The 25,570-nt window shown below is 38.9% G+C and overlaps 1 protein-coding gene across 1 annotated transcript; it reads right to left on the bottom strand.

Moving 5' to 3' along the window:
- Positions 1-9,163: 9,163 nt before the first annotated feature.
- On the bottom strand, positions 9,164-17,019 carry LOC131303447 (uncharacterized). Its single transcript, XM_058330318.1, has 3 exons — positions 16,518-17,019; positions 13,701-15,111; positions 9,164-10,774 (listed from the first exon to the last, which is right to left on the bottom strand). Exons 1-3 carry the CDS (start codon positions 16,876-16,878, stop codon positions 9,628-9,630), a joined length of 2,919 nt encoding a protein of 972 aa, XP_058186301.1. The 5' UTR covers positions 16,879-17,019; the 3' UTR covers positions 9,164-9,627.
- Between the last annotated feature and the right edge of the window lie 8,551 nt (positions 17,020-25,570).

Genomic DNA, 25,570 nt, shown 5'->3' with positions numbered 1-25,570 from the left:
CTTTTGCTTTTGCTTTTACTATGCTTGGCTAATTGAACCCCTCAGTAACTTTAAATATCTCTCCCACTTGCCTCCTTTGGGACATCTCCCCTACTCTGATAATACATACATATACATATATATATATACATATATATATATATATATACATACATATATATATATATATATATATATGTATATATATATGTATGTATACCACGGATCCAGTGAGGGATTCCTTACCAGTCTACCGTGCGGACCTCCTCTTTTCCGATCGAATTGCGACGATCCGAGCCGCTCAATGTGTTCAGAACGTGATTTTAAGTGTACCCGCGAGAAATCAGCAAAATAAATGATCGGGAAGGGCTTGATCCGAGCAGTTTTTTATCCGAGCAGCGGATCAAGCCCTTCCCGATCATTTTTTTTTTGCTGATTTCTCTCTAGTAACCTTAAAATCACTTTCTGATCACTTTGAGCGGCTCGGATCGTCCCAATTCGATCGAGAAATGGGAGTCTCGCACGGTAAGCCCGTGCGGGATCCCTTAAGGGAACCGGACTATATATATACACATACACACAGTAGGCTTAAGTTGCGGACGCCCTTATAGGCAAAAAATGCGGACTTTGGATGTTAGCCGTTGGATGAGATCCAACGGCTAGGAAAAGATAAGGGAATTCGCGGGTTAAAACAAGCCATGGGTCGGGTAAAGTGGTTCGCGGGTCAATCCGGCTTAAAACACACGGATCCCCTTTTTTCCCTTCCCTCATTTCCTCCGTTCCAGACAGACGAACAGAGAGAGAGAGAGAGAGGAGAGACGAAATCCAAAACGGAGAAGAAAAAATCGACAGAAATCCAAGAAGATCCAACAAATCGAACAAGGTATCTCCCTCTCTCTCTCTCTCGATCTCTATCTTGATCTTGATCTCGAGCTCTCTCGTTCCAAATATTACAAGAAGCAGAAACCCTAACCCCCTTGATTTTCCCCTTCTGTAATCAGGGCTCGATTAAAGAAGATTAGGGCTCGATTAGATTTCGATTATGGCTCAATTTCAAGATATGTCTCTCTCTTCGAATCTGTGTATTTTTTTCGAGTTAGGGTTTGTTTGAGTTAAGGTTAAAGCACCGAAAATCTCTTCTTTTTTCTATAGTGCTTTGCCCATTTTATCAACTACACTTGCACACCTACCAGGATAAAATGTGAACATGTATTTTTGCCAACAGTGTCCACATTGTGTGTCAAACCTAAAAATTGGGGAATTTTTGGGGGGTTCAATTTGTTTGTCAAACCCTTAGTTGCAGGAACCTTCAACTATGCCCACGTTTCTTCGACGGAAACGCGTTTCCGCGTTCCCGTCGAAGGAAACTCCAAGAAACCCGTTCCAATGACGACGGGAACTCGTTCCTTACCTATATGGGAACTTACACCCAAAAAACGGTTGAGAGACTTACGATTTAAGTTGCAATTGGTACCTTTAAAGTTGTTTTGATCTTGTTAGTGAACACATCTGATATTAACCTTCTAGAGTCATATTAATGCCCTTAACTTTTACGCCTACTTAATATGCACAAAGAGCTCTATTGTGTAATCATGTGCTATAATAAAAATGTTGAAATATAACTAGAAACTTATAATTTTAATAGTAATACTTTGTTGTAGAATAATATTTTTATATTGACATTTAACAATATAAAATTCTAAAATATATTTATAATTTTAATAATTTTTCCTAACCACTCCCAATGGGGCTCCCACACTTCTGTGATCATCCGTTCTCCCGTCCCCGCCCCCGCTCCCGCTTCGTGTAACTAAGGTCAAACCTAGAACCAGTGTAGCAAGATATGAGATATTGTTGTTTTTGAAGTTTTCATATTGCTTTTGTCGACTGTATGTACATTTTTGAAATCTTTAGTAATTTGAGTATAGATCCCTGTACCAATGCAAGTCATTTTTACAGTATGTTGAGGCATAGTAATTTGAGTATGCGTATGTGTAGGTACACTTCCGGCGTATGTGAATTGCGGGATCAACTTGCAGTTAAAGTTGCAAGGTGATGCATCATTGAGGTTTGCTCATGGCGAGAATGTCTCATCTGCTTTAACAAGACTTGGATGGAGCTGCATTTGAAGAGACCGAAACCTGAACTTGCATCGCGTAGAATTATTTTCTCATTTCTTTCGGATCTTTTGTTGTTGTACCTAGGTAGTTACGGATTTTTCAGTGTACGAATGCGATTTTGATGCACTTTAATCTTAGTGAGTAGTTGCAATGACAGAAGGTTGCTTCATAGTCTCTCTTGCTTGATGAATATCAGAGTTCATATGAACCATAACCAGCCATTTTCATGTATGCCTGATTCCAAGAGTAATAAGAGGTTGCGGATGGATTGTAATGATATGTTGGTTGAATCTAGCATTAATTTGCCCGTGTATATAGCTGTTGTGCTTTTCTTTTTTGGCATTGGCCGTTCAGATTGAAGATTGTGGGATTTTGTGTATTTTGGTTCATCTATGTATATTGGTAGAGAGAAAGGTGGAATATTGTGTTCTGGTCATATAGCTTGTATCATTTGAAGTTTCTGTGTATATGTAAGGGTAAACTGTTAAGTGGTAGCAGATTATGGAAGAGAAAGGAGGAAGAAGATTAGAATCACTTTGTTGGGGGGAATTTTCGGGAAATTGAAAGGAACTTGGGGAACACTTTTGAGGCCAAGATTTGGGCTTTCTAAGTAAGGGGTAGCAAGTAGAACATTGATTTTCCCTTTTCTACAACACTAAAATTCAAGAATCGGCTAGGGAATTCACAACCAGAATATAAAAAAAACATCCTAAACAGAATACAAAAAAACCAAAACATTCCATTAAGAGGTCTAACAAAAAATACAATTACTCCGCTTGGTTCACCATTTTGAGAGTAACTTTTATTCTCGGCACAGTTTTCAATAAATTTCTCTCTCTATCTCTCTCCACTCATTACCACTTAACTCTCAAAAATAACTTTCTAAAACCTCAACCAAACAAAGTGAATGTTCTGCTTGCTTTATAGTCCTACTTCCATTGCTCAAACACCCAGAATAAGAGGTCTAACAACCAGAATACGGTCTTAATTATAGTACAAAAAAGCATAGGTTTAACAAACATCCCAAACATAGACCAAAAAGCAGTATTATTCCTACTTCCATTGCTCAAACACCACATCAAATTAAAAGAGTAGTATAAGTTAGACAAGATACATTCAAATGAAATACATTGATCAAAGCTACAAAAAGGTCGTAACATAGCTCATCTCCATCTCCACACGTCCCCATCTTCACAGAAGTCTTGAAACACGAATAAGTCGTAAGATGAAGAAAATTAGCAAAAATGCATTGGTACAGTCATAACTCATAAGCTTCAAGTATACAAAAATACTTTCATACTCCCAATAGATTTGCAGACTATAAACATCCAAAAGTAGTCTTCCCAATAGATTTCATGTTCTTAAATTGAAGATTTATCAACCATAACACAAAATCAGCACAGAACTGGAACAGGATCCCTTTGGACTAATCTTCCACGAGGTATTGTTCACATCAAGTCTTCAAAACTTGAAGGGAAAAAAATGCAGCAAACAGTTTGGCAAACAACAGCAAATGAATCTATATTATTATGGCAGCACTTGGAAGCATCAATCCATGGGGAAGCCCCAATCCATCCTGCAACCCGAATAGGTAATCATATCAATAGAAGAAACAAAAGACAAGAACATCTAAAGAATTAAACTTAGATGTACCACAACAAAAAACCAAGTGTCGATTACCTCTGCACAATACCATTGAATTTCACAAATCAAAAGTACGCCAACAGCTATGCAAAATAAATGTTCTAGTAACTATTAATCAGCTTAATTGTTCCAATCTATTACGACAGAAAAGAAGGAACTTGTCATGATAATTAACACTACTGTTAATGAGGGTTTGAGTAAATTTATGGCTTTTATAAAAAAATTCAGTCAATCAACCTAGAATCAAACCAATCCGCATAAATCAGTTAGGTTTCCTATAATATACCCATTTTTTTCCGAGAACACAAAAACAGTTCAAAAAAATTCCACAAATTTTAAATTCCACAAAAAAAATAAAATAAAAAACACATTCAAAGCTAGGGAGAGAGACAGAGACCTTCGGAGTTAGGGTTCTTCTTGTCCTCTTCTTTGTCGTCCTCTTCTTCGTGGATCTGGAAAAAAAAAAAACCCTAACTTCTGAGATTTCCAAAACGAGCCAGAGAGAAGAGAGAAAGAAGAGGAGAGAAGTTACCTTGTTCTCAGTTGATCGTCATCGTCTCCTTCGATTTCGTGGTATTCTCGGGTTACGGTTTCTGGAACAAGAGAGATCGAGAGAGAGAGAGAGACCTTGTGGTCGTGGGTGTGTACTCTTCTTCGATCGATCGTTTTTCGTCTCTCTCGTTCTCTCTGTGATTTTCGATTTCTGAGGAATGGGGGAGGAGGCGTACCATGGAAGACTGGGAGGGATCCGCGTGTGTGAATTGGTTATGACCCAAAAACCATTTCACCCGACCCATGCTCCTTTTTACCCGCGAGTTCTCATTTAAAATCCTAGCCGTTGGATCTCATCCAACGGCCACAGAACGAAGTCCGCATTTTTGTTAGCTGCGGACGTCCTCATTTGAAGGGCTCTGTGTGTGTGTGTGTGTGTGTGTGTATATATATTCTAGGGAATCGGATCCCCTATCCAAATCAACGGTTGAGATGAGCCGAACACTTTTTGCTCCAAAACGACGTTGTTTTGCTACAAAAATGGCAGGAGATCCCCTGTCCGACTCCCATCCGGACAGGGGCCTATCCAACTCCTTCTCGACTGTTGATCTCACAAATCAACGACTGAGATGAGCCAAACACTTTTTGCTTTTAAACAACGTCGTTTTGCTACAAAAAGTATTCAAGTCATCTTAACGTTGATTTGTTAGATTAATGGCCGAGAAGGGTCGGACAGGCCCCTGTCCGGATGGAAGTCAGACAGGGGATCTCCTGCCATATTCTAGAGTGGACAAGTGTTAGCACCTTGATTTCCAAGGCTTGCTAAGCTTGGCTAGCAGTGGCACCTTGCACCCTAGCCAACCGGTGGAAACGAAGGCATGAGGCAGGCATGTCTTTACAAGGTGACCCGACAGTGTCGGTTGGTGTCAGCACTGGTCCCTAAGGCAAGTGGCAGTCGTGATGCACGTGATGGCCCGATGATATCGAGGCAGGGATGCTAAACAGGAAGTAAGCTTGTGGGACAAGGCAATCGAGAAAAATAGCTAAGTATTGGGAGCTAGAGTTGGATCACGAAATTGGCCAGGCAGCCTTGAGTTGGCTCGGGCAAAACGGAGGCAGACTTGAGTTGGCTCAGGCAAAACGGTTATTGACGGTTAACAGCATTCTGCACATGTTGCTGGGAGCATGGGACAGGTGTCCAAGGCAGAAACGGGCTACATGTGTTGCTAGCAGCATGGGACAGGTGTCCAAGGCAGAAACGGGCAGTTATCGGCAGTTATTGCCACGCAGTTTCATGTTTCAGTGTGCTGACAGATTCTGGCAGTGCCAGCACAGCCCTAGGGCAGTTGGGGGTGTCAACTGCAAGATCATGGGTTGGCCCCATGATCTCATGTACTTGGTGGCCACGTTTTTATGATTGTAAGCCTATTTAGGCAAGCATTTTCATAGCCTAAGGTAGAGGGGGTTCTGTCTAGGTTCTTGAGTGTATTCCTTTGTAAGTTGGTGCTTAATAAAGGTTGGGACGGTTCCCGTAACTCTTGAGTGTGTTTCTAGACATTCAAACATATCGGGTGTGTGAGTAAACACTAGTTGGCTGAGACCAAGTTGTTAGCAAACTTGGTGCCATCACGGATATATTTCTAGGCGAAAAACAGCCCTGTAACAACAAGCATGGTGAAACCTGACTGATTGAGATGACATTATTAGTTTTCTAATTAGTCGAAGTAGTGCATATATGCCTCTTTGGTGTAACTATAGAAGTGTAAACAAGTCGAGCCGAACTGAGCTTTAGCGAGCTCGAGCTCAGCTCATTTACTAAACGAGCTAAAAACTCGAACTCGAGCTCGACTCGAGCCTTAACGAGCCGAGTTTAGTCATTTACTAAACGAGCATCTTTAATTGAGTTGAACATCCCCTTAATGAGCTGAGCTTTTATCGAACAAGCCAAGCTCCACTCAGCTAGTTTCGTAAACGAGCCGAAAACTCGAGTTTGAGCTCAACTCGTTTACTAAACGAGCCGAGTTCGCGAGCTGCTCTGTTCGTTTACAGCCCTAGGTGTAAGTAAGTAGTAGAATGAGCAACCCTTTGATTTAGATTTGAATAATTGCAATCCTTTGTTTTTTTTTTTTTTTGGAAACACGTTATAAATGCATTGATAAATATGATAATTACAACCTATCGTGTTCGACTAATACAACTGTTACAAAGACCTATTACACACAAGGAGACAAATAACACATCCAATCAAATGAAAGATTCGAGTCCAACTATTAATTGATCAGACGGTCAGGTGTTGGAGCCGCGCATACTACTTGCTATTGTCCAACTGTCACGATAGTTCTACTATTGATAATGCTTCCCACAGAAACCGACCGATACCAACCTAGTGCGATCGATGCCCAAGAAGTGGCTTTTTTTACTCTTGCGGTAAAAAGCACTACGTGTATAGTTGAGCCGTATGCAACTAGATGGCCAATAAGCCAACTACAAATCCACACCGCAACCGTGGTTATTGGAAGAAAAACTTAAGAAAATAAAAGAACCCACTGAACTAAGCTCCTAGCCTCCTACCCACCCCTTTCCCGAACATTAACAAGAAACAGCTGAAAACAAATAACTAGATCTAAACAACATGCATCTACACAAAGGCCCGTAACCGATTGGAAGCCCACCGACAATTGTTCTGCCGCCCACAGCCAAACAAAACCTCATCCCACAGCCAAACAAAACCACTCGGAGAAGAGCGCCGCCGCATCAAACACCACCTGCACCTGCAACAAAATAACCAAACACAAAACCCATCCCACTCAAGAGCACATGTACCTGCATCAAAGAAATCAAAGACAAGCCCCAATGCACCGGACAGGCAAGGCACAGATCGGACCCGAGAAAGTCAATCGTACCGAACGGGGAAGGGGAGAACGGAGAGGGGAAGCCGGAACCGATCGGAGAGACTGGAAATTTTTTTATTTTATTTTTAATGAACCGATTGCAATCCTTTTGTTTGGTACGATCAACTACAAATTTTGTTGGGGGAATTGGATTTCAGTGGGAGGTGAGGTAAAAAATTCTCAAGTGGTGGACAAATTTTTATGAAATTGCATAAAAATGAAACGGACAAAAAGGAAATCTCTCTTACCTTAAATGGACAAAAATAAATTTTCCATGCATGGAGTCAGTTTGTAGTCAAATTTGAGTTTAAACCTAAGTTGCTCATTGTATGAAATTAAGTTGTCTCTTATATGAACATAAGTTGCCTCTTGTTGGACTTAAATTGCCCCTTACTTGACTATTGCCAAGAACATCTACTGGGTTAAGTAACCGTCATATTCTCCTAACCCATTCAGCTGGGAAACCCTTGTATGGACTAATGCTGAGTTTCTCTGAATTTTTTGAGCTTTTTCTTGTTTTGTCGTGTTTGAATTTTTTTCTAAATTTTGAGTTTTGCGTCAATTTTTTTGACTTTTTGATTCGTCTCAACCGAATCGGAAAAGTAAAAAAATCTTACTTTTACCCAAATATTTTGCGCTTAAAAGTGGTCATTGATCAAAATATTTGGGTAAAAGTAAAAAAAATTTACTTTTCCGATAAGTCAAAAAAAAAATTCGCAAAATGAACAAGCACGAAAAAAAAATTTAAATAAAGACAAAATGTTAACTTTTAAAAAAAGTTAAGTGGAATGAGGTAAGTTGTTTCTTTTATGGACCTAAATTGCTCTTTATAGGTCCAAATTCAGTCATTCTCAGGTGCTACTTCAAAAAAATAAGGTGCAACTTAGGTCCAATAAAGGGCAACTTAGATCCATACAAGGAGCAACTTAGGTCTAAATCCAGATTCAACTACAAACCGATTCCATGTATGGAAAATTTATTTTTGTCCGTTTCATGTATGGAAAATTTCTTTTTGTCCATTTCATTTTTATGCAATTCCATAAAAACTTGTCCACCACTTGGGAATTTTCTATCCCACCTCCACTGAAACCCAATCCCCACGATTTTGTTCTCAGGAGAGAATGAGCAACCCATTTTGTTCTCGGGTGGTTAACACTTCTCTTTGGCATTTGAATTCATAAAATTTTCACCGGCGGTTCCGAAGACATTCAAAAAAACATCTCAAATCTTAATCTCATAGTTTCCGATCAAAATTCTATAATTCGAACCATTCAATGCGTGCAGAACGTAATTTAAAGGGTGCTTGCGAGAAATTAACAAAAAATATGATCAGAAAGTGCTTGTTTTGAGCAGTTTTTAATTGAACTGTTCATCAAATCTGAACTAAAAACTGCTCAGATCCAGCCCTTCCCAATCATTTTTTTTTTTTTGCTGATTTCTCGTGAGTACCCTTAAAATCATATTTTGATCACATTGAGCGACTCGGATCATAAAATTTGATTGGGAACTATGAGATATTTTTTTAGATATTTTTATAGGTGTCACCGGAACCGCCCCGAAATTCGTAATCGAAGTGTTTGCTAAAATGACTTCTAGAGATGTTCTTTCTTTTACCAAAAAACTACTTGATCCAACAAACTGTTGATAAAATTTTAAGCTTGGTGCAAAATTGAGGCGTGAACAAGTGCAAAGTTAACACAACGTACGTTCGGGTCCATAACACTGATTACAAGTGCACATTCCTGGTGTAAATATATGGAGATAAAACACCCTCAGAATTCTTTCCCGCACATCGCCCTATTCAAAACCCTAAATGGCCTCCAGAAATATCACACCAACAAAAGAACATCCAACGCGAGTAATTTTCCAGCAGAAAGTATGCCAAGGCAGCAGAAACTAATGAGAAAGAGTGAGGTTTTCTCTTTATCCTTACTGATTTCCTGGGACAACTGGAACTACTTCAACGGTAAATTGAAGAATTGTCAGGCTAAAATCCATCTAATAAAATGCCGTCAATTAATTGAGTAATCCAAAACTGTGGTAACTGATGCCACTTCAGAATGCATTCGCCTTCAGCACATATATATAACACCACGAGGAAAATTAACCTTGTTCAACTAATTCAATCACCTCGTATGAAGATCAAGACCTACCCTACCAGCGCGATTTGTACACGAAACAAACTGCTACTCTGACGAATAAACCTGCTAGGATAATTCAACCGAAGGCCAAAAAATAAATTCAACTTCTATAATACTCGGGGCATCACATCTGCATTGTGTCCTCGCCTATTTGCAGGATCACTCCTAATTATAACTGCCACTATTCCAGTTCATATTATAGCTCTTTCATGTTCCTTTTATTTTTATTTTTTTGATCGGCAAAATAGCTCTTTCATGTTCCTTTTATTTTTATTTTTTTGATCGGCAAAATAGCTCTTTCATGCTCCATTTCCTGAGATAGGAATGCTTCATTTCCTCCCTCTTTCCTTGATGAACCTCTTACACCTGGATTCTCGACTCACCTGACTTCTTCAAGCTAGTCAATATACCATCAATCAACTTGTCCTTGTTATTATCCCCAGCTGGATCCGTAACAAAAGAATAGCTCTTAACACTTCTTGGTTTCCATCCGCAGTTTGCCACCGGATTTTCAACTTTGCTGCCAGCTCCAGAAGAATCAGAAGGGTCCAGCACATTTTGCGAACAATCCACCATGCCGTCCACACTATCCCTCCCCTCCTTTCTATTGGCTTCCTCCTCAGAACTATACCACGAGTCAAGAATCCGTAACAATGAGCTATCTTCATCGTCTTTCTTAGGCTTCGTTTCTGATTCTATCAATGAGGTGTCTTCGTCCGAATCTGACAGGTAATCATCTGACAATGTTTCATAATCATGTTTTGGCCCACTACTTTTTGAGCCCAAGTCTTTTACATTTCGTGTGGGTCCCATTTTGGCAACAGGCCCAAGTTCTGCCCATGGAGACTCACTTGATGCATCGTATATTTCCCCATCTGAATCTGATATTGGACCGCTAACATGATTTGCCAAAGCACTTTGAACTGGAGTTTCTAGCCGAGATCTCTTTGCAACATTACAAGGCACAATATGAGAAGATTCTATCTTCACCCCGGGCATTATTTGTATCAGAGTGGCCAGTTTTTGGTACCCAAGCTTTTGTATATCCAGAGGATAGCCATATCGGTCAAGAAACTGTTTCCTAAAGGAACCCATGTTAAACCCTTCAGGGTTTTCCACCACAAGTTCATCCACAAGTTTATGACAATCCGCTAATATATCATTTCTGGATTTGCAATGGGGTTTCTTGTTAAAAAACAGTGGAGAAACTTCCACTTGACGAGGATTTTGGTGCCTTATCTCTCTCTCATGTTCTGGAATTCTTTGTTGAGGAGATTGTGATGTCCTTAAAAAGATGGACCGCAACCCGTTGGAATTGGGGGGATTGGTTGAAGTCGAACTGTTTCCGCAAGGTCGATTGAGTTTGAAAGGATAAGTTTGGGAGGGGCATTCTTCCACCCATCTCTTTTCCGAGATCAACAAGTCAACTAGGTGAAGAAGATCACATTGAGTAAGAGATCTGAGAGCCAAAGGGCCATGCTTTTGCAGATTCTGAGCCATCTGTTCCCTGTTACGAAAGAGCGAACAAAACAGTTCCCTTGTCATTCCAAATGAACCTTCGGAATTCAAAGGAATAGAATTACAAATTCTAAACGAAACAAGTTCATCATAGCACAAGCATTTGGAGCCATTTCTAACATCGTCATTAAACTAACAAAATGAAAGAACAATTATGAATTTTTTATGTTAACATGAAAGAAAAATGAAAAGCCTTTCACAATGGCAATATCTCTCTTTCGTCATAGTAAATAGACAAGGAAACCAACCCTCACTCTGTTTTTCACCATATACATCATCTCACAAGATTGACGTGATAGTAAAATTCAGTTTGTTGGAACTGCTGGCAGGAAGTCTTACTCCCTCTGCTAGTGCTAAGTACCCTTTCTTTTAGTTATTCAAAGTTAAGTAACCATTAAGATGTAGGAAATCAAGCAAATGAAGTGAAACACAAGCAAACAAAGTCTATTTTGCAACATTATCAAAATAATGAATTTCTTTTGAGAAGATCAAATAATGAATTAAGAAGTGAATTAAGAAGCAGAGTAACAGCACGACACAGCAATGACGATAGAATAATTTTCTCCCAACCAAATCCTAATATGGACACTACAGAAAATAAACAAACACACATGAAATTAAAAACATTTCTTCCTTTATTGCGTCACATAAACAAGTAATTTTTTTTTTAAGATAGGGGAATTCGAATAATAGGAAAGAACATTCACATTCTATACCAAAAAAGTCAAATCAGAAGTCCCATTATATAATTTCAAGAGCTTATTAGTACACAAATTGGAAGTTTGATTCTAATTACACAAAAGTTAAACAGTTGGAGCCGATCAATAACTGCAACTCGTCACAAGTTTGATTCTAATTACTGGTCTCAAGTCATTTCATGTAATGTAACTCGTGTTTGAGCCACAATGCACAGACACATGCCTCTCCTTGATCTCAAACTACTGAGTACTGAAGGAGCTCAACCAGATCCCAAATTAGTACAAGAAGGCTCACCAGTACCCAATGTCCACCTATAAAAGAACGCCATATTCTTTAACCGAAGGGAGAATTCTCAACACCATCAAAAGTTCTGCTGTTGCGCTCCCTCCAAACAATCCACACACTAAGCAATAAAGTCCATAGCTCTCTTGTCGTAGAGATGCAGGAGGAGGTGACCCACCCTGGCCGTTGTCCATGCAAAAAAAGCTACGAACGTGTGTGGTTCTTAAAATGAAATCTTTTGATCCCGCACATTTGGATGTGAGTACAATTCATGTTTTCCCTTGGTATCTTTTACTTTTGTTTATTTTGGGATTTATATGCCTAAGAGGTTCTATCATAGTTGGGAGCAAGTTTCTTTCTCAATGTGAGTGAGGTTTTGACGTGGATTCGCCGCCTTGATAGGAGGTTCCTGCAACTAAGCTCTAGTTTAGTGTGGTGAATCCTGAGTACGAGAGCACAGTACTCAAAAAGGATTCACCACACTAAACTAAATATAACTAGGTCGAAAATCTATTACGACAAGCTCTTTCTCATTTTGTTCTAGCGAGTATCATATTAAGCGACTAAGATGCTTACCTAGCACAAAATATAAGAGATATGAAAAGCATTTTGCCCAAAATGAGCATTGATTTCTAGGAATCACTGGTGAACAAATTCTTATTATAACCATACTATTTACTTATATTTCTAAAACAGTAATTGCCATGGACAGGAATTACAAGTTACAAAAAAATTTCTATTACATGTTTATTAGTCTAAATTAATCCTAAATGCCCCCTCGGCTGTCCCAGACGAGGAGCTTCTATGATCCTCCACTCCCCCACCTCCATCCCCGATCCGGCTCCCTCCCCTCACCCTCTTCATGCAACTAAGAACTAGAACACAAGTATGGTCAGTAAAAAGCAAGAATCATCATATACTTTAATTGGTGTCTTCTGAAATCACTATTATTGGTCACCAATGGCCAAACCTTTCTACCTCAACCCCTTCTTCAGCCGCACTAATCAGAGAGATTCAAGATAAGTTCAGTTTAAGCTCCACAGCTTCCACCTACAGACTATCTGTTTTCGTGAGCTTGAACCTCTGGTGTGCCAACAAGAAAAAAACTATAACATAAAAGGACAAAAGCTCTAGGTTCCCCTCGATGACATGAATGCCCCGGTGTGAAACCAAAACTTCCCCTCATTATCAGGTCCATCACAAATTGCGAACACCCAGTGTTCTAAATGGCGGCTGCCCAGGCCACCTAGGCGCTTGGAGGTACCCTGCCGCCACGCCAATAGCCCTTGGCGTTTGATTTGGCGCCCAGGGAGTTTGGCGGTGTTTGTCGGCCGCCTAGGTGGTCTTGGCGGCCTTGGCGTCTTGGCAGTCTTGGCGGCATCGTCGGCGTCTTTGGAGACCTTTGGCGGCCTAAAAATATATATATATATATATATATATATATAAAATAATACGAGAGAGGTGAGCGAAGCCCTGCTATTTATTGTCTTATTCAACTTATTTGCTAGTTGCTACTACTTAATTTCATTTGGATTTGTAGTTTGAAGTTTGAACTTGCATTATGGATACATGGAATATAGTTTGATTGGATAATGGTTTGTTAAAAAAAATAAAAAAATCCGCCGAATTGCTTGGCGCCGCCTAGGCGGCTTGGCGCTTGAAGGTGGGTCTCCGCCCTACTACCGCCAAGCGCCATTTAGAACATTGCAAACACCTAAGTGGGAAATCAAACCCTCCTAACTATGCGACATGTTCTGGCAACGCAGATCTGTACTGATAAGTGATAACGTCATAACGTGAACATGAATGACATCAAAATGATATATTGAGAAATGGGAAACAAGATAATACAAGGAAAAGGCTAAGTATGGCACTATTTGCAGTAAATAAAAGAACTGAAGTACAGTGAACAATATGAAGCAGCATGTCTGTACCTGCTCTTTGATTGCAAGACAAGGACTGAACCATTGGGAGGTGTATCTATATATGCTTCCATTTCTTTCCAGAAAGATTCCTTCAAGAATACTTCATGCTTTCCAGAATCAATGGTTACCTGGTTTAAATTTTCACTAGATTGTTTACTAGAACTTTCAGATTCTGGGCTCTTTCTCCAAAACTTACACCAACTAATTATCTGCTTAAAGAAATGGGGATCTCTGCTAGACAATTCACCCTGGGCTTCATCACCCCCAACAAGTTTGTCATCCATAACTGCTTCTTTATGGGATGAAGAAAATGAAGCAGGACCTACCGGATCAGTAGTCTGACATGTTGATTTTACACTCTTTTCCTCAGTCTGAGGTTTCTCAGTGCTCTCACCAGAAGTTCTTTTCTCTTGAATGCCAGAACTTGTATTCTCAGAACCAGCATCTGCACCAGCAAACCATTTCCGCCACATCATTTTGAAAAATCCCACTTCAGGTTTGGAATTATATCCTTCAGAAGAATGCAAATGGTTATCACTTTCGTTCGCATTATTCCCCCTCTCAGCAAGTGGCGGCGTCTTTGGCACTTTCATTTGTGACTCTTCCGATTTTTTTGAAGGCTCTTTGGCATTTACCTCAGGGGTCGGTGGCAACATTTGATTCCCATCTGTGCATTTAGTACCAGAGCTGTCCTTGCCATTTACTTTTGGAGATGTTGCAATAAGTGGCCCTTCAGCGTTAGTTCCAGATCCTGTAGCTATTAAGCCTGGAATAGACTCATCTTGTTCTGGAACTTTTGGTGCAACACCAATCACAAGATGCTGGCCATCGTTCCCAGATTCCAGCTTCAAAATGTGTGGCATTGACACAAGAAAACGGGAAAACTTTTTATATCCATACAAGTCTTTTTCTATGCCCAAATTACTCCTTTTTAACTCCGAACCAAGTTCAGAAATGGAAATCCCTTTGGGATTCGACTTCAAGATATGACGGATCAGCTTCACAACTGCTTTTGGAACAGGACGAAGCTTAAGATCTGAATTCAACTCAGAAACCTCCTCAGCCCGGGAACAAGCAGGTTGCTCTGTAACAGCGAACGGATCCTCCAGTGGCACCCGATAATGGCCATACCAAGAACCATAGGGACCATCTGGGGGTTGGTTATAATACTTTCCAGTAAGATTTTCCCCTTTCACCAAAGCATTCCAATGCCACAAAATACTTGCAGCACTGCAGAGAACACTAGGAGCAGTTTCTGGACTAGCAAGCAAGATATTGTAATTGTTCAATCTTAATCGGTGTAAAGCGCCAGCAAAATCCCTGTCACCAGAGATTAAGAAAAGATGCGCTGGTGGAGGGTTTTGAGAAACCCAATACATAAGATCTACAAGAAGAGATCTATCAGCGCTGTTCTTTCCACCTGGATCAATAGAAAATTGTAGGGTTAAGGAGTTTGAAGCCATGTAATACCAATGAAGAAGCTTCCAAACGAACGAACCAGTAGCTACTCATACTTGCATTACATATGAACACGTAGGTTATGTTTAGAAACATTCAAAAGCATTAGAGAGAGAGAGAGAGAGAGAGAGAGAGAGAGAGAGAGAGAGAAAGAGAGAGATGATACATTTAAGCAACACAGAATTGCAAACATAATAACAACAAAGTTTTAAAATAAAAATGTGACAATAATCCTTTTACATTGCATACAAGCAGGTATAAATAGAACTAACGTTCACACAAACGAAGGTTGCATCAATTATTAGAAGCGAGAAAGTCGCATTCAATAACCCACAAATTACTGAGAATCCAATGCCAAGAAAACCTAAGGATGCCTCCGCAATGTTGGTTTGAAGGGTGACTCAGAGCCTACGATCAAGAATCTCCATTATCGTTTAACTTATCAGCATACCAAGAAAGCAACTTTAATGCAATTCAGCCCTGAAGCTCCTGAACATTCGAGTCTTTTAAAAGTAATTCTGACAAATCAGAAAATGATCGGAGTGTTTTCAAAAAATAGAACAGATACAGAGATTAATGATTGAAAAAGAGATGAAGACTGTCATTCTCTGTAACCACTTCTTGAATAAATTCCCATTTTTTTAGTTTATTTTAGAGGCTTGGGTTGGAGATGCTTTAATTAGTTTCCCACATTTACGATTTGATTTTAGCTTTACAGTTTGGGGCTTCCTGTCAACCTGACTGATAAGTGAACCAAGCTACTCATCTTCGCTCCTTGCAAACTCATTGAACCTTGAAATCAAGCGCGAAGGAAATAACACTCTGCTCGTTCAGCTTTTAATGCATAAAAAATTCAAGCTTCTTGAAATCAGTTCGCGTTTGGTTCAATTAAACCTCGTCAGAGATTGTCCCGCCTCATAAAACAAGCAGCATATCTTCGAAACTCCTTCGATTCACCAAAAAAAACCTTGAACAAATTAATTGCTTGGCCCATTCGACTCATTCATCAGCCCTATCCGCCACTGCTAACACCTCAATTTCGTATAAAATCTCAACTGAGGCCCAGTTTCTGGAAATAAAAATAAAAAAGTTGGCTTTCTGTTTTGTTCTTATAATTTTTTTCACTTTTGTTAGTTCTTTTTCCGATAGTTTCAGAAATATTTGGGCAAAAGTCATATGTTTTCACTTTTCCGATTTCTCTCGTCTGGAAGAACAAATAATTCACAAAAATTTGACGGAAAACTTACAAATACGAAAAAAATTGAACAAAGACAAAATAAACAGGCCAAGTTGTCGTTTTTTGAGAAACTAGGCCTACAATTGGCAACCGACGTCTTATAGATGAAATACTGGGGGGGGAAAACGAACCATGGGGAATGTGGGTTAGATTGATCCCCGTAGCCGAAAGCGCCTCCTGGCTCGACCTGGACAACTGCAGCATATCACCAAACGCGGTGATCTGAACGGGTCCCTTGATCCCATTCGCCCTGACTGCAGCAGCAATGCTCTGGCCCACCTTGAACACGTTCGCTCCGGCGGGCAGCTGGCAGTTCTCGAAATCCCACCACACCGAAACCCTAACGCCCCGGCTCTCCTCCTCGTGCCGCCGGGCCGGGAACGAGGGCGGCGGCGACGACGAAGTGGAGAAGCGAGAGATTGGGAGGGCGGGGGTGGTGGAGAGAGAGCGCGAGGAGAAGAGGAAGATGAGTTTTGGGGAGAGGGGTTTCATGGTGGGAGGGAGAGATGAGGGTTTTAGGGTTTAGGGTTTTGGGGAGGGAATGGGAAATGGGTTCTGTCATTTCATAGGTGATATGTTCGCGTGGCACGGGTGAGGGGGAGCGATAGTAGGAGGAGCTAAAACCTAAAACCCTCCTTAGAGCATCTTCAATCCACCTCTATTTCTTCAAAATAGAGGATGGATGTGACACATTGAGGGGAGATTTTATAATTTATTCTTTTTTTTCTTCACTTTTTGTAGTTTTTGGAGAATTTTTGAGGGACCCACCGTCTTTTTTAGAGTTTGGTCCTCCAAAAGTAAATTTGGTCCTCTAAAAATGGAGGATCAAAAGTAAATTTGGAGTACAAAATTCCTCCAAACTCTAAAAAAGAACGATGGGTCCCTCAAAGATTCTCCCAAAAAGTACAAAAAGTGAAGAAAAAATAGAATAAATTACAAAATCTCCCATTAATGTGTTACATCCATACTCTATTTTGGAGGAAATGGAGATGGATTGGAGATGCTCTTATGAGCGGTTAAGGGTTCCAGGTATAAACTGAGCAATATGACACGACGGGACGACATATTTACCGGTTGGCAGTGGCATGATACGATAGAGAGCTGCTTAGGGTATAACAGACAATGCGTAATGTGCGATTTTGGATCTATGTCGGGTCGCACAAAGATTATCAAAAGTGTTCGTTTGGTTCAAAATATTTTTTTTAAGATTACCGTAAAAAATAAGTTACATCCGATATCGACAAATACAAGGACCCGCACGGTATGACATGTTTAGAGTTCCAACTGTAAACTGAGCTAGCCGACATGACACGGAGCACACGTTTATAAGTTAGCACGGAACAAAACTGATGTGGTATGGACCGTCACGAACACACATAGTTGGCTGGGTTGAGCCCAATCAAAGGGTATGCGTGCCATATACTACCTGGTAAAGTACGCGACACGTACACGGTAAAACAAGCAACACAAATTTGATTTCAATATCTTTTGGAATGTGGGTTGGAACTTGGAACCAGTTATTATAACATCTCTAATTTTGGAAACATTAAATAGACAATTTTATTGAAAAATTAAATAGAGTCAGGCTCAATATTACATCATAACCCTTACAAAAATACTCTTATTCAAATAAGGGTGGGAACTAGGGTTCCTATCTACTACTCCGCCTGTTCCTCCATCCTGGCCAGCTCCTCGGCTTTCAAGGTGTAGAGTTCACCATGTTTGTCTATAAGATCTGACGCATTATTCCAGTATCGTCACCAATATAATATGTCAAGGTCACCAAAGGTAACACCGTGAGCTACAAAAGCTCAATAGAGTAACCCATACCCACTAACTATTAACTTACGAACAAACGATCATAAATTCAAAGATTTCCACATAGTTCATACATATTCAGCAAAACAGTTAACAATGACACATTCACATTCATTATCCAAACTGACGTTGGTGTCCATGATTTTTTGAGTTTCTCCTACGCGACTCCTCGTAGACCGTATCACCATTTTCCACATCTTATAATCATATCAATATTTCCAAAATTTATTTTAACACACCCAACCTCGGTTCCACCGTTCCGGTCTCCCGAGTATCCTCACAATGGTTCCGCCGCACCGGGTTCCCATTGGCACACTTTGCATTGGCTCCTCTCCACGGATAACCAAGCCACACACCCAACCTCGGTTCTGCCGTTCCAGTCTCCTGAGTATCCTCACAATGGTTCCGCCGCACCAGGTTTCCATTGGCACACAAAACACATACCACACAATGGGCTACCACGTCTGGCCACATTGCGGTTTCCAAAACATTTCTTGTTTTCAAATCACGCATTTTCATTAACCACACCCTAGGTGTCATGTTTCTACTTTCTCAATTTCTGTGTCTCGTTCTCATGCAACGACTCCACGGTAGAACTTTCACATTCGAAATCATAAATCATTCATGGTAATATTGAAACTAACTAGCAAGATCATCCAACTCTTTATTATTAATCATGCTTGAATTCCTACTTAAAACATAACGCCACATGTACGGACGCCTTTGGAGTGAAAATCACTTATGATTTATCACACAACAAGTAATATAAACAATTCACGTGTACATGCTCATAACTATCATATGATCAAAATAAGAATACTCCTAAACAAGCGATAAGTTTCTATCTTTCAAAATTCATTCTTTCCTCTTTTGTGGGAAGTTCAAAACAATATATGTTTATTGAAGTAAAAGTCGGTTATTCTAATCATACTCATACTTCCAATTAGCAAGATAAGTTTGTTAACTATCATGCGTTCCAAACATTATAAATGATAGATAACCTTATATACTTAGAGATAAGGTTTAAGATGATTCTACGTTATACTTTCCAATATACGGTTCTATATTATACGTTGAGTCAGCGGACAAGGGACTCTACCTTTCTTCTCTGGCGATAGTGATGGCTACGGAAGGTAAGTTGGCGATCGGGCGGAATAAGTAAGCTTCCGGTAGCTTCGAAAGAAAAAGGTTTCTCTCGAAACTAGATCGTGACTAAAACTACTAAACTTTATGGATCGAAAGGGTGGTATAGGATGAGTTTCTTGGCGAACTTCAAGAAGAACTCAAGAACAATCAAGAACAAGGAAGAACAAAGAATAAATGCAAGAATTCTAGAGAGAGAAAGTTGGAGGATGAAGATGTGAGTTGAATGGCATGAGGGGGGGGTCCTATTTATAGAAAATTTGGGTCTCCCTCTCCCCTCCTTGGCCGGCCCTCTCTCTCCCCTTTTCTCCCATGCTTTTGCTCCATTGCCTTGTTATTTCAAGCCTTTAACCAAAATCCTAGCCTTCCCTCACTTGTCAATCCAACTTTTAAGCTATATCCTAGGTGATTATGAAGGGTTTTTGGCTTGTCATGTCCTAGGAGGGCTTGTCTTGCAAGAATGAACATAATGATGGGCTAGGTTATGTTTAAAGAAGTCTAAAATGGGTTGTCAAATAGGCTTAAGGCTAAAAGGGTAGCTTGTGGAAGTGAACAAAGTCACATGCACACACCACACTCCCTCTCTCTATCTCTCTAGTACTACATATATATATATATATATATATATATATATACATATATGGTTATATATGAGTACACTTAGGTACCAAATAGACTTACTAAGGCTAGGAAAAGAAAAATGATGAGGGGTTAAGGCTTTCAAGTGTATTGTGTTGTCCATTGGTCGACACTTTTCCTAGAAAGTGTATCTATGCATGTATAGGCTCATATAGGCACGCTTAACATAGCTTATGAGGTACATATATACATATATATATAGATATATATATGTATCTAGGAAAGTAACCCTAGAATAATTAGGCTTAAGGCTATAACTCTAGGTTTGCATGCATGGCATGGCTAGGTTAATTACTTATGGAAGCAAAATGATGGCTATAATTTGTCTTGTCAAAGCTATATACACATTAGTAAGTCAAATGTTCTATTGTCCAAGGGATAAGAATTTTCCTAGCATTTATTGACTAATGGATAAAGAAATAAAAAAAGTAGGTATTGGCTTGAATGACTAGTCATGGGGTATAATGATTATCTCTAATGGCATAATGGTTCAATTAGGGTTAGGAGGGTTCATAAGGCTCAAAGATGGTCAAAAATGTCCAATTAGGGTTAGAAAATTGTAACTAGGTGAATTGGTAGTTTGGTTCCTCTAACTAATCGGTTAAAAACTAATTCTACTTGCTATGTAGGATTTCTAGTCAAGAAATATAATTTTTTAAAGGCTTAAATCTAATTATGACGGATTATAGAAATTTAAAAGAATTTTTAGAAGCGATAATAAGTAATTAAAAGGAAATTCCAATAAATAACGAAATTTTTATTCAATAAAATTCTGAGTCGTTACAGTTATTCCAAACTACAAATTGAGCAACAAGAGGGTGGTGATGCGCAGAGTGCTATGTACAGAAAATCGCCGCCGCTCTGGTCTCGTTTTGATGATCGAAATCGTTCACTTTGTAGAGCTTGTCGAGTAAAACAAATGTACTAAAAATTAGCTCAATCAGATATCATTAATTAAGTGCCTCATCCGAACATTATTATCTTCAAATTATTAAGTGTAACAAAAAATAGTGGATTTTAATCTCATGTTTTGGATCCATTCGTTCCAAGATAATAATGTTTGGATGAAGACCTTAATGATATATGATCGAGCTGATTTTTGATATACTTGTTCTACTCGACGAGCTTTACGAAGTAAACGTTTTCAATCATCGAAGCGAGATCGGAGCGGTGGAGCTGATTTTTGATACACTTGTTTTACTCGACGAGCTCTACGAAGTGAACGTTTTAGATCATCAGAGCAAGATCGAAACGACGGTAATTTACTGTGCACAACACGTGGCTGTGCAGCTCTGCCCTCTAATCTAATTTAGTGGAGAATAAAGCACCGTACTCCTTGTAGCTTTCTACCTTTCTCGAATTGGTTATCATTGTTGGTAGCCTGGTTTTTATTTTAGAAACACCACCTATTTTCTCTTCTTGATTTTCGAATTTTTCTATGATGCTCCAGTGTGGTATTGGGGCATTGATGCCCCACGAAATATAGATCTTTATATCATATTTTAAGTTAATCTAAGTGTAGACACCCCAATTTAGAAACTTTGATGTCTTTTAAGTCCCCGATGATGATTAAAAGATTTTGTATTAAACTAATACCATTTTACGAATGAATCTTTCAAAAAGTCAAAACAAAGTCAACTCTACCGTGCAGTACAAAATCCACTATACGTTATACATATGTCATCCAAACCGCCTTGCAGTTAGGGCTGTTAACATTTCCATCGCACGGTAGACATAACTCCACCATACGGCGGATATGTCCACCGTACGGTACATCGTAACTTGCACCGTCTTTCCAAAATTTCTGGCAAGGGCATCTCATGCCATCATGACCTAGCCTGTAGTCCTCCATGGCCGCCATAGGCCTGCAGCAGGTCGGTGGGTGCTTGAAGACCAAGCTAAGTCCCTTGAAAAATTTCTCTATAAATACTTTAGGGTTTTTTCTGAAAAAAGACAAAAAAAAAAAAAATACACTGAAAAATTCATTCAAAAAGATGACAAAACACTAAAAAAATGTTCTGAAAATCCTCTGTTCTTTTCCTTTCACTTCAAAAACACCAAAAACATCTTTTTTTTTTAGACAAAGCCCCAAATCTGTTTTTCAAATGCTATCAATGGTTTGAAAGAAGGCGTCACACTTTTTTCCTGGAGGGCAGGTCAGGCCTACGCCACAGTCCAAACTCGTACCGAAAGCTTTTGCAATCGCCACCAATTTTCAAAGAAAGATTCATTCCAAACAAAGGTATAACTTTCTATTCTTAAGTTCTGAGGGGCATCATATGGCTTGAACCGGTTCTTTATACCAGTCTTGGGTTTAAATAGTTCAAATATTGCGTGAAATCAAAGTTGGAATCCCACACACTTTTACCGTACGGTACACATGACTGCCGTACGGCAGAGTTTTTTTCAGGGGAACAGTCTCTCGTGTGCTACTAATTTTCTTCCTCTAATTTGATATGACATGCAATACCTGATATAAGATACCATGCTGATTTATGCTCTGTTTTGAACAATACATGCCATGTTAGTTAGGTTTATGAAGTTTACATCAGATATGTAGCATGATTTGACATAGAATTTGCTCATTTGATGCATGAGCTTATACTCTTGTTAAAACATTGCATGATAAAAACCTTTGTTTTGAAACTGAAAATCACAGAACATGTACCGTACGGTACAAGTTTCCACAGTACAGTTGAGTTCACGTGAGACATATTGATATTTTCTGCAATTAGAATGCTTACATTCCTACCTCTTAGTTATTTTCTGCAATTAATTAGATGTATACAGCATGCCTGTTAGCTTTTCGCTATTAGCTGTTTAAATACAAAAGTATGCCTGTTTGTGCTTATATTTTCCGTAATTGAAATTGCTTACGTGCTATAAAAATTGTTTATGTGGCATTAAAAGTTAAAGCAATAAAATAAATTTCAAAATCCCATAAATATTAGTAAAGACCGATTTTATCGGACGAGGAGGGTGCTTTTCTAAACAAAATCTTCCATTCTCGTAACCTGGCTCCCGAACCCAAACTCTGGTTTATTTTCAAATTCAAATATCATTTTCAAGTTCCAGGTTTTCTCGGGTAGCAAACCATTTTACAAAAAATCTAGGTGGCGACTCTTCAATTTTCAAACGAGCGCACGACAGGGGATGGCCTCCGAAAAGGCCCATCTCGGGCTCTGGTAGCCCACACTAAGTTATTGGATCAAAACCATCCCCAAAAAGTAAGATGATTTTACATTTTTGTCCCCCCAAAAACGTCATTACTTACATTGAACACTGGCTATACTTATCATATCTTATGCTGGCATTTATCACAAAATATTATATACTTACTACAACTAAATGCTACACTTCAACATTTTTTGGCCCCTCTCTATCTTTCTAAATGATTCTTCAAGTAACAGGGTTTCAACATTTTTTTTACAGGAAAATGTATTTTTTTCAGAAATTTTTTTAATTATTAAAAATTTATAAATTCACACAACTTTTTGTCTTATTCACCATAATTTATGTCCATTTGCTAATCATTTGTGTAATAGACAACCAAATATTGGGTGAAAATATAAATATAATTAAAAATTTATTCGTAAATCGATATTTTTATAACAATACCTTAAACTAAATATTTAAGGCAAAAAATTGCCTTAATTTTAAATTAATGTTGCTAATATATTTCATTAAATTATTTTTACCATTTTCAGGAATTTTTCTAATTACTGGGAATTTATAAACTCACACAACTTTTTGGCCTATTCACCCTAATTTTTGTACTTTTGCTAATCATTTGTGTAATAGACAACCAAATGTTGGTTGAAAATATAAATATAATTAAATATTTAATTTGTAAACCAATATTTTTGTAACAATCTTTTAAACTAAATATTTAAGCCAAAAAAATTCCTTAATTTTAAATTAATGTTGTTAATATATTCTATTAAATCAATTTACACTCACAAGGAAAGTAGATCGCGCGAATTATTTTAGTTAAGCTTGTGATCAGAGGGAGCATAGTTAATATTATTAGTGCTTACGCACCCCAAGTAGGTTTGAATGATCTTATTAAAGAACAATTTTGGGAGCAGATGGATGACATGATTCAATATATACCTTTTGGGGAGAAGCTATTTATAGGAGGCGATTTCAATGGCCATGTGGGAATGCATAAGCAAGGGTATGAGAAGGTACATGGTGGCTTTGGTTTTGGTGACCTTAACGAAGGTGGTCAGAGGATTTTAGATTTTGCAGTAGCTTTTGACCTTATAGTAGGGAATACTCTCTATAGGAAGCGAGAAGAGCATTTAATTACCTTTAAGAGCGAAGCCAATAGAAGCTAAATTGACTACTTTCTTGCTAGAGGTGCAGATCGCTTAACATGTAAGGATTGTAAGGTTATTCTCGGAGAGTGTCTAGTGGCACAACATAGACTTTTGGTGTTAGATATTTGTCTCAAGGAGAATATTAGAAGGAGAAAGGAAACAAGATGCCCATGGACTAAATGGTGGGGCCTAAGAGGGGAGAAACTAGAGATATTCAAGGAAAGAATGTCTCAAGAAGTACGGTGGGGAGTGGAAGGAGATTGAGACAATATGTGGAATACCATAGCTGACGATATTAGAAGAATATCGCGAGAAGTTCTCGGGGAGTCAAAGGGAAAAGGTCTAATTTCTAAGGAGACATGGTGGTAGAATAACGAGGTTCAAACCAAGGTAAAAAGCCAAGAAAGAGTGCTTTAAAAAGTGGCCAAAGGATCGGAATGAGAAATTTTTTTAGGGTTATAAGCAAGCTATCAAGGAAGCTAAGAAAGCCTTTAGGGATGCTAAGTTGAAAGCCTATGAAAATTTCTACGCTAGACTCGATAGTAAAGATGGAGAAAAGATTATTTATAAACTTGCCAAGTTGCGAGAAAGGAGAGTTAAAGACATTTCTCAAGTTAAGTGTATAAAAGATATTGATTCGGTGGTGTTGGTAAAAGACGAGGCGATAAGGGATAGATGGAAGTTGTATTTCTAGAAGTTGTTAAATGAGAAATATGAAGGATGCTTTGGTGGGGAAGAAGAGTATGTACCTGGCGAAAACATAGAATATGAATTTTATCGGAGAATACAAAAGTTTGAAGTGGTCAAAGCTTTGAAAATGATAAAACCGGGTAAGGCCTTAGGACCAGATGGTATCCCTATTGAAGTGTGAAAAAGTCTAGGTGACCTGGGGGTGACTTGGTTTACAAAATTGTTTAACAAGATTATTATGACTAGGAAGATGCCCGACGAATGGAGAAGGAACACTCTAGTACCTATCTATAAAAATAAAGAGGATATCCAAAGCTGCAACAACTATAGAAGTATTAAATTGATGAGTCATACGATGAAGTTGTGGAAAAGAGTTATTGAGCATCGTTTGAGGATGGTAACTACGGTGTCAGAGAAGCAGTTTGGGTTCATGCCTGGAAGATCAACTATGGAAGCTATCTACTTATTAAGGAGAATGGTAGAAAAACATAGAGCAAAGAAGAAGGATCTCCATATGGTTTTCATAGACTTAGAAAAGGCTTATGATAAGGTGCCTAGAGACATCATATGGT

This window comes from Rhododendron vialii, chromosome 10a (genome assembly GCF_030253575.1).
Source record: "Rhododendron vialii isolate Sample 1 chromosome 10a, ASM3025357v1".
NCBI classification, from domain to species: Eukaryota; Viridiplantae; Streptophyta; class Magnoliopsida; order Ericales; family Ericaceae; genus Rhododendron; species Rhododendron vialii.
The sequence above is the reverse complement of the archived record's forward strand: the minus strand, read 5'-3'. Positions and strand labels throughout refer to the sequence as shown.

Coding starts and splice junctions, on each gene's coding strand:
- LOC131303447 (XM_058330318.1), bottom strand. CDS start 16,878: ATGAAACCCCTCTCCCCAAAACTCATCTTCCTCTTCTCCTCGCGCTCT. Junction 15,112..16,517: donor TCTAACCCACATTCCCCATG/GTTCGTTTTCCC, acceptor CTATTGATCCAG/GTGGAAAGAACAGCGCTGAT. Junction 10,775..13,700: donor GTCTTGCAATCAAAGAGCAG/GTACAGACATGC, acceptor CTTTCGTAACAG/GGAACAGATGGCTCAGAATC.